The following is a 15025-nucleotide window of genomic DNA, read 5'->3' as shown; positions in this document are numbered from 1 at the left end:
ACCTCATCGTCATTCATCATGAGTGAGCTCAAGGTCGTCGCTCCGATGCGAATGCTTCTCTCGAGGAGGGAGATGACTCAAGCCAAGGTTAGGACATTTGCGTTGGGGCGATCAGTTCCTTCATTGGTGACCTTGGACAATTGAGCAACAAGTAGCGGGTGAATGGCTATGACAAAGGTGAAGAGTGAACCAGTACTAATTTTTCTTCTCTTTTTCTCTCCTCTTGTGGCACATACCTTGCTTTATCAAGTGGTCAGCACTGCCATCCTTTTGCTAAACAAATAGCCTTTCGCTAAACAAATAGTCTAATTCTATTTGACATATAAATTGAATAACTAGGTTAATTATTTTAAGAAACTAGCTACAACTCCAACAGAGAAATTCAAAAGAGAGATACCTGCTGTAATTAGAAGTTGAATAAAACTATGCTAGGACCTCAGAATGTAAATCAAATTGTTGACTAGGATTTCGTGCCTATTTAAATGCTAGGAAATTTGTATATAACACTTTGAATTTAATAAAATTATGTTTTATCCCCTATATTTTTACTATTTATAAATCAAGCCCACTAAAAAAATTAACCAAAATATTCTTAACCAAGCCACACTAAGGACATTTTAGTTATTTTAAAAATAATAATATTCTACTTAACTGAATATTTTATTAGTTTAAATCTAATATAGAATATTTTTTGTATATATTCGTTAAATTAAATAACTCGATTTGTAAATAATAAAAATGTAAGATGTAAATTATAATTATGCTATAAAATAGAATGTTATATATAAATTTACTTAGAATTTATTTCCGACTATGAGATAGCAATAATTAAGCCTATTTCATGTCAAAACTAATTCGTGATATTAAATCATGCTTGATATTAGTCATATCAAGCTCTTAAATAAGAGCCTAAGCAAGCAAGCCTGTGTGATTAAGCTCGGCTCAAACTTAATCTCGAGTGTTGAGCCTCAACGGGTGCATTGAGCTCGTTTATTTAGAACCAAACCGAGCTTAATCGAACCTATTACCTATATCGAGGAAGCGGATCGGATCTGCCGGTGCTTATTTATTCGGGTTGAGATCCGTAGTCGGTAAAGAAGAACCCGAAGGCAATCCTTCCTTCCCTCTGGCGCTCGGCGCGCCACCCTAACCCTAAACCTAACCCTAAATCCTTAATTCTAGATACTTCTTCCTCTTCTTTCCCCCTCCGTTTTCTTCTCCCATGGCGGAAGTGGAAGACGCAAGCGACGGCCTAAAGAAGCTTGAGTACCTCTCCCTCGTCTCCAAAGTCTGCACCGAGCTCGAGTCCCACGTCGGCTGCGGCGACAAGGTCCTCGCCGAGTTCATCACTGAGCTCGGCCGCGACTCCGAGACCGTCGACGAGTTCGACGCCAAGCTCAAGGCCAATGGCGCCGAGATGCCTGATTACTTCGTCCGCACCCTCCTCACCATCATCCACGCTATCCTCCCTCCAAAACCCCATGCTAACTCCGGATCCAGTAACAAAAAGAAGCCCTTCTCCGCCTTCCCTGCCCTCTCCCGCCCCGATGATCCTGATCACGCCAAGCAGCTCCGCCTCGAGATCGAGCGCGATGCTGAGGTGAGAGAGGAAGCTGATGGCCGCTCCCACCGCGACGGTGAGGACGACCACCGCCGGCATCGACGGGACCGAGGCCGTGATCGGGATCGTGAGCGGGACCATCGAAGTGATAGGGACCGGGATCGGGGTAAGGAGCGTCTAGGCGACAGAGATTGGAGCCGGGAGCATCGGAATGATCGAGATAGAGATCGAGATAGAGATAGAGACAGAGACAGAGACAGAGACCGAGACAGAGACAGGGATAGGAGCCATACAAGGGATAGCATGTATGACAGGAATTCTAGGGCATATGATGATGAAGAGGAGGAGGATAAGGGATCGAGAAACCATAGTACTAGTCACCGGCAGTCTGACGAGCTTGAGCTCTACAGAGTGTACAAGGGCCGGGTTTCTCGCGTGATGGATACTGGATGCTTCGTCCAGCTGACAGATCTCCGTGGCAAGGAAGGGCTCGTCCACATATCACAAATTTCCAGCAAAAGAGTTGCGAACGCAAAGGAAGCAGTGAAGCGTGACCAGGAGGTGTTTGTCAAGGTGATCTCAGTGTCTGGGCAGAAACTTAGTTTGTCGATGAGGGATGTCGACCAGAAAACTGGAAAGGATTTGCTTCCCATGAGGAAAAGAACAGAGGACGAAGCATTGAGGGCGAACCCTTCTAGCAGGAGCAATGGGCCGACAATGAGGTTGGGCCTCTCAGGGATTACTATTGTGGAGGAAGATGAGAGTGGTTCATCAAGGCGTCCGCTTAAGAGGATGAGCTCGCCAGAGAAGTGGGAAGCAAAGCAACTGATTGCATCGGGGGTGTTGGATGTCCGGGAGCACCCAATGTTTGATGATGACGGTGATGGAATGTTGTATCAGGAAGAGGGGGCGGAGGAGGAGCTTGAGATTGAGCTCAATGAGGATGAGCCTGCCTTCTTGCAAGGTCAGAGTCGGTTCTCTATTGACATGTCTCCAGTTAAGATTTTTAAGAACCCTGAGGGCTCCTTGAGCCGTGCAGCGGCTCTCCAGTCAGCTCTTATTAAAGAGAGGAGGGAAGTCAGGGAGCAGCAGCAGAGGACTATGCTGGACTCCATCCCGAAGGATTTAAATAGACCGTGGGAGGACCCGATGCCAGAAACTGGTGAGAGGCACCTGGCTCAGGAACTTAGGGGTGTGGGTTTGTCGGCCTATGACATGCCTGAGTGGAAGAAAGATGCATATGGGAAGGCTTTAACCTTTGGGCAGAGGTCTAAGCTATCTATTCAGGAGCAGAGGCAGAGCCTTCCCATCTACAAACTGAAGAAGGAGCTGATTCAAGCTGTGCATGATAATCAAGTACTGGTTGTTATTGGTGAGACTGGTTCTGGAAAGACTACACAAGTGACCCAATATTTGGCTGAGGCTGGTTACACTACAGGGGGGAAAATTGGGTGCACACAGCCTCGTAGGGTGGCAGCGATGTCGGTCGCCAAGAGGGTTGCTGAAGAGTTTGGGTGTCGCTTGGGGGAGGAAGTGGGCTATGCTATTCGATTTGAGGATTGCACTGGGCCAGAGACAGTGATCAAGTATATGACTGATGGTATGCTCCTTAGGGAGATTTTAGTTGATGAAAGCCTTTCTCAGTATTCTGTTGTCATGCTGGATGAAGCTCATGAAAGGACTATCCACACAGATGTTCTCTTTGGTTTGCTAAAACAGCTTGTGAAGCGCAGGCCTGACCTTCGGTTGATAGTTACTTCTGCTACCCTCGATGCAGAGAAGTTCTCTGGTTACTTCTTTAACTGCAATATTTTCACTATTCCAGGAAGAACATTTCCAGTGGAGATCCTTTACACAAAGCAGCCTGAAACTGATTACTTAGATGCAGCTTTAATTACTGTTTTACAGATCCACTTGACAGAACCTGAAGGTGACATTCTTGTCTTCTTGACGGGCCAAGAAGAGATTGATCATGCTTGTCAATCTCTATATGAGAGAATGAAAGGACTGGGGAAGAATGTTCCAGAGTTGATAATTTTGCCTGTCTACAGTGCTCTTCCTAGTGAAATGCAGTCGAGGATTTTTGAACCAGCTCCTCCAGGGAAGAGGAAGGTCGTTGTGGCCACTAATATTGCTGAGGCATCTTTGACGATAGATGGAATATATTATGTTGTTGATCCTGGTTTTGCGAAGCAGAATGTGTATAACCCGAAACAAGGGCTTGATTCACTGATCATTACTCCAATCTCACAGGCATCAGCCAAGCAACGAGCTGGCCGTGCTGGGCGTACGGGTCCCGGGAAATGTTACCGGCTATATACTGAAAGTGCCTATCGTAATGAAATGTCACCAACCAGCATTCCAGAAATCCAACGGATCAATCTCGGGGTAACGACACTCAATATGAAGGCTATGGGGATTAATGACCTTTTATCTTTTGATTTTATGGACCCCCCTTCACCTCAAGCCCTCATCTCTGCAATGGAACAACTGTATAGTCTTGGAGCACTAGATGAAGAGGGGCTTCTCACAAAATTGGGTAGAAAAATGGCTGAATTTCCACTAGAGCCACCTCTATCAAAGATGCTTCTGGCCAGCGTGGACCTTGGCTGCAGTGATGAGATTCTGACTATTATTGCAATGATTCAGACTGGTAATATATTCTATAGGCCAAGAGAAAAACAAGCCCAAGCAGATCAGAAAAGAGCAAAGTTCTTTCAGCCAGAAGGGGACCACTTAACACTACTTGCTGTTTATGAGGCTTGGAAGGCAAAGAATTTTTCAGGACCTTGGTGTTTTGAGAACTTTGTGCAGTCACGATCCCTTAGGAGAGCACAAGATGTCAGGAAACAGCTTCTTACTATCATGGATAGGTACATTTCTACTTTTTTACTATTTTATCCTGGCATTTGTATTATTAGTGTCTTACATTTTGCATTAAACAGTTAGGTAGTTGTGTTCATTACTTTATGTTTGTTTGCAAGTAGTATTGCACTCTGACGTGATGCGTTCATATTTAACTGTTTATAAAGTTTATGCTTCTAATTACTAAAGTCTTACAATATATTTCACTTGTTAATTCTTTTTGGCTATTGCATTACATTGAAAAGAAATGGAAGGGCAGATTGCCCATGCTTGCTTGTGTTCTGCATGCCAAATTGTATTACGTGTTCCTGGTTTACCTGTCCTTTTATGGAACCTTTTTAGCAAATAGTATCTGCCAATTGTTCTGTCCTGATGTCAATCCATTTTGACATATTTGTTATTTTTATATCGTGTTCTACCCTTTAGCTTCATTAAGTATCAATATTGACACTTGTATGCTTGCAACCGAAGGAGATTATCTAGCTGTGTCATATCGGCATAGAAACTTCTACATTTTGAGCAAGCTTCTGATTGTGATATCATGATAAATTATCTCGCTTTGGAGTTGTTTCCTGTCCCACAACTACTGCATTACTGTTGGCAGCTTATACTGCCAATTTTAGGGGATTGTTCTACCATTGGATTTCTAGTAAAGAACAACTGAAGTGGGAGAAATTGAGACAGGAGAAACTGAGAAACATAAAGTTTGAAATTGCTTTATTTTGTACTGTTTTCAGACATTCAGTTGCTTCAGCGATTTCTGTCATTGTGGCTTTATAGATGATATTATTCTTTACACCCTCCTTTAAATAGGTATTTGGATCACTAGTGACTGAAGTGTTTGTTTTGCCATGATCTTTTTAGAATATTTCATTGTGATCATAATCAGTATGGTGAGTGAAAGAGTGAGAGAGAAAGAGAAGAGTGAGAGCGAGAAGAAAGAGTGAAAGAGAGAATTTGGATCGGGCTTGGATCGGGATCGGCCAATCCAGCAAACCATGATATTTATTTTCATAGCATCGTATTGCAAATTTATTTGCATAGCATTGCAGTTTATATTTATCTCCATAGCGTTGTAATTTATATTTATCTCCATAGCATTGCAATGCATATTTATCTCTTTAGATTGCATATATAATGCCTTAATCTAGCATTACATATGTAAATTCGAAACATTACATATATAAAATAATTAATTAATTTTCTATCTATTTCATTAATCTACTTTAAATCAAATCAAAGGGTATTTCAATAATTTTTTTTACTTTATATCACATCAAATATAATTATTGCACCCTTATTTCAGAATACAAGTAAATATTGGAATAATTATTCTTAGAATAAATCTCTCATTTTGATAATAACAATTCTTATTTGTTATTCCTATTTCACATCCAATTTTAATGTGAACAAGGCCTTATTAAGGTAAAATAAGCTTAGAAGCAACCTACTAAAACCTAACCTCCTCTCCTCTTCTTATCCATCCAACTATTTTACATTTACCAACAACGTCCAATTACCATTATGCCCTTGAAAAGACAACACTTTAATTAACTATCACTTCAATCCTTCTTTCCCTCTCTATCCTCTCCTCATCTATATACTATAAAGTGTATTTTGGTCATTTGACATAAAATATTTCTTAAACCCACTACTATTTCATATTACATTAAAGGTAATAGTGACACTGCTATTCTAGCTTACACTAAACACTCAATTTTTCTAAATGCTTTTAAAATACCTTATACAAAGTAAAGGAAAGAAAAAAGAGTAACCAATCTAATTTTGGATATAAACTCTATCCAAACGGATCTAGAGTACTACAGAGACAATTATAAGTTAGGTTCCAAAGGTTTGATTTGTGAAAAAAATGTTGACCATATAAGTTACTATGTATGTAATATCACAACAGTAAACAGTGTGACATACTTTTGCATCTGGGTAACTAATATTTTACGCATTATACAAGACAGTTTGCCATGAAAGTTAGTTTTATTTTTGGTTAATGAATGAGTTGTAGACGTGCTTGGATATATACTCTTATATGTTACTACACCACATTCTCAATTTTTGTTTATTTTGGTTGATAAATTGTGTGCTACATAAGAAGCAAGTATGGACACGGGATACAAATACGATATGATACAAAAACTGGAATAGGAGAGACATTCAGAAAATAGGGCATGACATATTTAAGACATGGCAAAATTAATAAATTAAAATATAATATATGTAGTTGTTATATTTATTTATTGATACATCTGGAGATATTTTCTTAACTTAGAATGTATATAGACAAGTATGCAACTATGCATAATCTGTTTAGGGGAGAAAGTCGAGGTGTGCATAATACCACAAAGATATCTTAACAGGTCACAAATGATAATGCTAATATGTATCCCAACTCCCAAGAGTGTCCGAAAGTGTCCAACACAAAGATATCTTAACAGGTCACTCAATTTTGCACTTTTGTTTCGTTTAATGCATTTGTTTGAATTTCCATTCTAGGTTGGTAGATTGCTAACATTTCATGTATAGCCCATTGTTGGATTATATATCTAATATAACTTCCATGTTTTCCAGATATAAATTGGATGTTGTCTCTGCTGGCAAAAACTTCACCAAGATCCGAAAGGCAATAACAGCAGGATTCTTCTTTCATGCGGCTAGGAAGGACCCACAAGAGGGTTACAGAACATTAGTCGAGAATCAGCCAGTATACATTCACCCGAGCAGTGCTTTATTCCAGAGGCAGCCTGACTGGGTGATATACAATGAGTTAGTAATGACGACCAAGGAATACATGAGGGAGGTGACAGTCGTCGACCCCAAATGGCTGGTGGAGTTGGCCCCAAGGTTTTACAAGTCTTCGGATCCAACGAAAATGAGCAAACGGAAGAGGCAGGAGCGTATTGAACCTCTGTACGACCGATATCACGAGCCCAACTCTTGGCGTCTGAGCAAACGTCGAGCTTGACCAGTGTATCATTATGTATTTTGCTGTTTGTATTGTTTAGTTGTCCAATTTATCTCTGGGCCCCCATGATCTTAAAATCCTAGGCGAGATCTTTTGAACATTGTACATATATCTACCTCGGGATGACTTAATAGAGAACATGGCACACAGGGCTCGATGGTTAGATATTATTTTTGTTGAAGCCTTCCAATGTCATCTCAGCTTCTTCATACATTTCAGTTAACCACAAACATCCAGAGAGTTTTGTTTGTGACGTTTATAATTTTCACTTTTAGGTTTATCCAACCATTTGGATATATAGGGAAAATGCTGTTAACTTTTTTGGAGACTATTGCCTTAATTTGCTGCTATTGCTTTTAGGTTAGTTTTGTCTATATTATGGAGATGCAGTCACTTCAGTTGTGCGACATTGAGTTCATGAGAATTGTTCTACTTTTGGTTGTCGTAGATGGTACTTTCTTGCCTGCTCTCTGTAGGTATTGAGATTGTGATGGAGGACTGGAGTGAGTTACTAGCAACTACTACTGTCCATTAGATATGCAATATTTTTGCAGTAAAGCATTCTATTACCTTTGCACTAGGGCTTGTTTGGTTGCAGGAATGAGAGAAGAGGAATGTTTTATCCATTCACCTGTCTTCTAGGAAGATGTTGACATATTTTGTGTACATATGCAGAACACCATCTACATCTACGACATCTTGAGTTTGTTCAAAAGGAATATTTTTGGTACATTGACCAACATGCTTGTTTTTGTTGAAAAAAGAGACTGTGGATTTGGGTTTTGTTAAAAAGCAATATTTTTGGTACATTGACAAGATGCTTCTTTTTTCTTTTTCTTTTTTTGTTGTTGTTGCTGGAAAAAGAGAGTGGATTAAACCCCAACTCAAATGATAGAAATCTGACCAGATGATAACAAGCGAAGCATACACGAGGAAATACATCAGCATGCAAAATAATTTAGCACATAAAACTGGGATGACTTACGAGACAATTCCACTTTATATTCACATTAATATGTGTGTGTGTGTGTGTATATATATATTAATAATAAAATAAAATTAAAAAAAACCTAAGTTAGCTGTAAACAATTCTACTTTGCTTTTATTTAAGGGCAATACATTTTTTGGTAAGCAAGAGAGAGTGGAGTATCGCATGCATTATATATACAATAACTAAGGTCTTGGAAATCCCTGAACCTTATTGGTTTGAGAAAACTAACATGAAAATATATCCTTTGATTTCTATGGTCCTTATATTCAATTTCACAAAGGATTCAGAATCATGTCAAACAAGCCATCAATTATCATCAAATCTCAAATTTCACATAATCTGGTACCTCATACATCTAATTTTACTCAAAAGCAGAATATACTAACAGAGGATTTGAAATAAAAAAAAGAGGCCCTTAATGTGAACTTTAATGCATCACTAATTTGAAGGTATCCAATAATCAGACATGATCAATTTGTGTCAGAATCTTCCTACAGTTAAGGATTTTTTTGTCTCCGACCATCCACATCCAAGTCGCTGGATGGTTCTCTCCAATCTAATATGTGTACAGTATTGAGATTTCCTTCCCATGATGAAGTTTGTGGCAGTCGAGGACCAAACTTACGTAATAGGATATGAACATGGAAATCGAACACTAGAGATGATAGACATGATCACTATACATGTGGGCTGTCATATTCAGGGACTGAAGCATAGCTTCTCCTCTTCTGTTGAAAGTGAAAATAGAAATGCCACCATTATGCACATCAATTGCACGAAACCTGTGTCATCAAAATAATTGAACAATAAGTAACAAGATTTCCTCTTTTCCAATGTCTATGACAGCATGATGCCCTTCACAAATCACAATTATATCACAAAGCAAGATATATTTGTATCAGCGCGTACTAAATTATATGTGAAGATCTTACGGTAACTCAATTCGAAAAGTACTTGTTATCTCAAAGGGTTTAGAATTCTATAAGAATGATATCATGTTCCTTGTATATGACTCCCAGTTTCAACTCTGACAAAGCAATCCAATGAACTTACCTCTCTGGGCCAAGTCCTAGAGCTGTGCAGATGAGAGCTCGCAGAATGGATTTGTGGGTAACCACCAAAAACCTTTCTCCCTGATAATAAAAGGAAAGGGGAAAAATGTGACACTAGATATCCTGTGTATGCTTTAACAAGAACTTGGAAGGCCTGAGATACTTACCGGCGTCAACAAAATTTTCTTCCAAGCTTCCCTTGCTCTTCCCCACAACTTATGGATTGGATAAATATCATCAACATGAAAATTAGCAGGATCTTCCCTCCATTTGGTATATAATTCTGGGTACTTCTTCTTTGCTTCAGCTGCCTCCAAGTTTTTATTATGAATACATTGAATTGCAAATACACAATGAGAAAGGACAGAGAAAGCAGATGACCACCAAGCTTACCATTTGTCATGCCTTCTAAAAAGAAAAGGTGAGCCTCTTTCAATGAATCAAGAAAAGTAAGTGGTTGCTCCCTCCCATGCCATATGATTTCAGCAGTTGACTGTATTAAAAACCTACAACTAAGAATGGATAACATTGCAAATCCATATTTGTTCTAAAACTTTTCATTTAAATAGAAGGATGAGCATATCCAAAGCTGTCAGCCAACAAATTAATGACCCAAACCTTTGCTCGTGATATAGGACTAGCAAAGCAGACGTCAAAGTTTATGTCAATTAAAGCATTGCGACATCGCTCAGCTTGCCTTGCTCCAGTTTCAGTCAATATGGACAAATTTGAGCTTCCCTACAAATATGTACAAATTCAGCTAGAAAATCAAGATAGTACCATTAATAATTTAATATCTATCATCCTCTTTTTCCACCAAAGTACAAATTATTCCATTTCTATCAGGTATCAGCAAGAAATTTCTCCATGGGTTGATGAATGGTTAAATAACTTGTCAGTAGAAAGAAGATGTTGAGCTAAAGTGGTGCACACCAGCTAACAGAAGTAGTAAGCAAGACTTGGAGAACTATTGTCCAGATTTCCATGCAAATAATAAATATCTAATTTTCTATGCAGGATTGCACGTAGACAGGAGCATCTAACCAACTTCTGAGAGATTGGCACATAACTAAAAGTTTAACACAATAATCCATTCAAGGGCAATTAATCAACATGTCCAGTGTAATGAGAGGTTTATTAAATGGCGGTTACCAAGTTATTACACCATCAACAAAAGAATATCCCTAGGTCAATATCAAGGCAAGCTTACATGTACATGCACAAAATAATCCACAGAATGTACAATATGAAGTTCAGTTTGGAAGATGTCTAATCAAAGTTGGACAATCTAAGTCTCTAATTTCATATAGATTTTCTGAATTTGGGACATTGTTCTAAGCCTCGAAGAAGCCCCGGTTGTAAGAAAATCCATGAATTTGAGGTCTAAAAGCATACTAGCCTGGAAAGATCAGATATTTCTTAGGATACCTTATCAGATATGAACTTGGGAATGCTAGATGGATACGTATTAGACACTTTCTTTAAATATTAGATTTTTTAAAATAAAGGTGAAAAAAATGAATATCTCTCAGATACTTCTAGGATAATTTCGAGAATACTACCTTAAATTTCTTATTAGGTCAAGATGATTCTATCTGCGAGTTGCGACAAATATTGATAGAACTTATTTAAGGAGAATTTTTTATGTACTTCTATGAGGCTTAAATTATGAGTTGATGCTAGAAAGTCAACTATTTTACAAAATAGAGGGTTTTCTGTTGCTTGCTTTTCTTCTCAATAACTAACAATATTTTGGATAGTTTGTTACGAATTGCTAGTTTTCCTTACGAGAAAAACTAGAGATGTGGTTGGACACATACTTTTACATGTTAGAACAATAAAATATTTAAATCACACCTGGTTAATTTTGCCAAATAAGCACTATCTATATTAAGTTCACCCTGAAGCTAACATCAAGTGCACATTAATAGGCACAGGCTGCAACTGGCCTATAAAATGCAGGGAAAGAACTGACTGGCATTTCACATAGTACACATAAACAAGTTCCAAACTGACCTGGACACGGCTTTCCTCATTCCAAGAGCTTAAACCATGCCTCACGAGAGTAACCTTCTTCGAAGAAGATAAGAGCTCATCTGTGAGTGATATTGTTGCTCCTTTGAAATCAAATGCAGTACCAGTCATTGGAACTTGACTTTCAATCTGGTTTTCTGTAGATACATTATTGAGGCTTTTATGGATAGCCAATGTGAAATGTTTTCCTTTGCCTGCACAAGCATAGGAATGAGACATCCAAATAAGGACAGGCTATTATAATGAAACATCTCAAGTGTGGGTTGACGAGTTGGATCTAGGACAAGGGTTGGCACTGGTTTGCTATCTCACCTAGCCCAAATCCAAGCCCAGTCTGACTCTATGAACATTGCCTAAGAGATGTAAAGAAAGAAGATATAAGTGAAAAAGGTAACAAAGAAATAATAACTTAAGAGTGATAGGAAAATGGAGACCGGCAAAAGCTTGCTTCAAATCAACCTCCATTACTAAAAGTTTTAAATTACATCAATTTCCTAGCCAATATGTTACTGCCTAACTTCAAGTAAGACTCTCTAAATAAGAGTAAAGCTGATATATATATATATATATATATAAATTCTGTAAAAATCCATTCCAAACAACTAGGAATACAATATATTAGTCTCTATGGGTGTGAACAGTATGCATACTACAATAACTTCAATATTGATCCGGAATCTCACTCTTGAATACTCCTCAACATAAGAACCAAGAAATTTAAACCGAGATTTGCTATATTTTAATTAGTACTCGATTCCATCATGACATCAGTTCTGTTACTAGCTTTCTAAAAGGGCTTCTTCTAAACTACCACGGGCCTTCATCAATGGCATCTAATCTCCCACCTTCCTTTCTTTTTGTTGACACTTGACACTCTGGAGAAGAATTAGCCGGAAAGTTGTCTGAGAAAATTACAACTTTGACACGTTGAATTATCTATCTCTAGCATTTTCTGGCGGCATTCTAATGATTCTTTATATATTATTCTATCAGAATATCATGACAAGTAAAGTAACCCTTCTCTTCTACAAGTGCATTAAATCATTTATCTCTAACATGATATTTGCTTTTCACTCGAATAGTTGTCATTAAATTATGTCAAAATAAGGGTATTTACTATTTAGCTATAAGGAACTACATAGTCTCTAAACTTCTATTCAACAACCAATCTCCTCTGATACCATCCTTTAATGTCTAGAAGCCAATAATGTATTGAAATAACTAATAGAACATAAACTGATTCCCCCTTCATGTTCCTTCCCACAAAGAACTACCTAAATCCCGAGATGGGTTTTCTCCGGTAGCACCTCAGGATCACTAGATGACAAGTCTTTCATTAAAATATTTCCGTTGTATTGAGAGAAGCTGAGAAAAGAGAAGACCCATCTCGGATACCTCGAAGATGAAGATGGAGATGGATTTAGATGTGGGGAAAAGGATGAGAGGAAGTACCGCTGCTCTTGGAGAGGGTGGAATTGGAAGAGAGGAGGCGCGGCCGAGCTCCGAGAAGCCTCAGCTTGGACATGGCGGCGAAGCCTGGCGGTTGGGTCGCGACCAACGAAGCGCTACCCATTTGGAGGTCCCCACCCAGACCCAACTATCCTCGGTGACCACTCTTCTATTTTGATTGGATAATTACACCTACATCCTTATAAAAGCCCATTTCTAAGTAGACCCCTAGTATTTATTTTTGGGTCACATGTTAACTACTTAACTCTCTTGATTTTTAGAAAACCTCTAAAATATTATTTTGAGATAAATATATTTTATTCCATATACTTATGCTCAAAATTATTTTATCCCCTATATTTTTAAAAGTCTCAAACCAGTTGGTTGATATACTTATGACTAAAGTGAGACTATTAGTTTATATGTTAAGCTTAACCGAGTATCACGACTATTTTGATAATTTTACTCTATTATATCAAATTATGCATATCTTCTTAGACAAACACAATATGAGCATTTTGATCATTTTGATGTCATTCTGTTAAATTTAATTGAAAAAACTAACGGTTTTATTTTAGTCATTAGTATAGGAGTATAGGACTGATTTGAGACTTTTTAAAATACAGAAGAATAAAATATATTTAACCTAACTATTTTTATTAATTGTACCATAAAAAATAGCATTCGAGTATAGACCCTACACAAGAATTATTTTGTTTTTAACATGCGAGCATTAGAAATAAAGATTAATCATTCCAGACTCACTCCAGAAAGAGGTTATTAGAAGAAGATAAGAATGACAATAAAAATAAATAAAATAAAGAACGTATGTGAGGAATAAAGACGGTTTTCTTAGAATTGATTTTTGATCACTGATTAATATTTTGTAGCATAATTTAGATAAATTAATATGATTAATTTGAACAAGGATCTATGAAATAAATTTCTATATAGGAATTAATTAAGCAATTTTTATTTCTTTAAAGTGGTGCAACAAATCTATATGATTAGGCCAAGTTTAATTATATACATTAAAAATAACATAATCAAAACAAATTATTAGAACTTAACTTGACTTAGTTTCCTAATTAAGTTTTAATTGATTTAATTAGCAGTCTCTTATCAACTTTTTATCAAATTTAGGTTCTTTTTTAATTCTTTGGAAAGATAAATTAAAGATTTACAACTTTTATCTTTTGTTATTACTTCATATTATGTTGTCTTTTGTGTCAGAAATTGGGAGCAATGTTATTAGGATTTTTCAATGTTATCTTAGAGGTGTGCAAAATTATAATATTTTATCCATATTTGTTCATATTACGTTTGAAATTTGAGAAAAAGATACAACAAAAAGTAATATAAATAACGGTCTCTAACAATCTACCTGACAATAAAATAGTTTTTCGATCATAGATTCCTCGTACGACCCTCTGATTGAGGTGATTCTAAATTATCTGAAAAGATGATGTAATGATCTAAATCTTTTATATTTATTAGAAGAAATTATATCTCCTTATCAAAATAATAGAGTGCGAGGGAGAAAAATAGAAGATTCCAAGGGTGACAAGGAGCTTGACCACTTATTATCAAATGAATAAGAAGTGAGGTTAAAATGATTACATACATATGTTCATATGTCATTCACTTGTCACCTTATTTATGCAATTATTTATAATATTAGTTTATGCATGAAATGTGTACTTTGATTACTCTTACTCTTATAAATTTTAGACTATTATGAATTATACTTGCGGGGCGGTGAAAATAGAGAAAAGGGAGAGGGGGCGGTTCTTCCCCTCTCTAGAGTAAGACAAGAGTAGGAGGATGACGACGACTATTATGGATTATACTTGCTGGGCAGTGAAAATAGAGAAAAGGGAGAGGGGACGGTTCTTCCCCTCTCTAGAGTAAGGCAAGAGTAGGAGGATGATGACAACGGTGAAAATAGAGAAAAGGGAGAGGGGACGGTTCTTCCCCTCTCTAGAGTAAAGCAAGAGTCGAGGATGACGGCAAGGTGAAAGATGGATGGCAACGAACAGAATTGTTCACACAATGTCGTCTCCTATCCGAGTAATAATCTTTCAATTGTTAAGAGA

The 15025-nt window shown here is 37.5% G+C and overlaps 2 protein-coding genes across 2 annotated transcripts; one reads left to right on the top strand and one right to left on the bottom strand.

Annotated features, from left to right (window-relative positions):
• Positions 1-1108: 1108 nt before the first annotated feature.
• On the top strand, positions 1109-7584 carry LOC140794429 (probable pre-mRNA-splicing factor ATP-dependent RNA helicase DEAH5). Its single transcript, XM_073146457.1, has 2 exons — positions 1109-4434; positions 7010-7584. The coding sequence occupies exons 1-2, from the start codon at positions 1223-1225 to the stop codon at positions 7401-7403; spliced, it is 3606 nt and encodes a 1201-aa protein (XP_073002558.1). The 5' UTR covers positions 1109-1222; the 3' UTR covers positions 7404-7584.
• A 1102-nt stretch (positions 7585-8686) lies between these two features.
• LOC140780404 (probable 2-carboxy-D-arabinitol-1-phosphatase) lies at positions 8687-13109 on the bottom strand. Its single transcript, XM_073125935.1, has 7 exons — positions 12933-13109; positions 11463-11674; positions 10065-10184; positions 9840-9939; positions 9614-9753; positions 9448-9527; positions 8687-9176 (listed from the first exon to the last, which is right to left on the bottom strand). The coding sequence occupies exons 1-7, from the start codon at positions 13051-13053 to the stop codon at positions 9050-9052; spliced, it is 900 nt and encodes a 299-aa protein (XP_072982036.1). The 5' UTR covers positions 13054-13109; the 3' UTR covers positions 8687-9049.
• Between the last annotated feature and the right edge of the window lie 1916 nt (positions 13110-15025).

Source organism: Typha latifolia, chromosome 1 (assembly GCF_019914945.1).
Source record: "Typha latifolia isolate L0001 chromosome 1, TyphaL0001v2, whole genome shotgun sequence".
Classification (NCBI taxonomy): Eukaryota; Viridiplantae; Streptophyta; class Magnoliopsida; order Poales; family Typhaceae; genus Typha; species Typha latifolia.
This window is presented reverse-complemented; position numbering and strand designations above follow the sequence as displayed.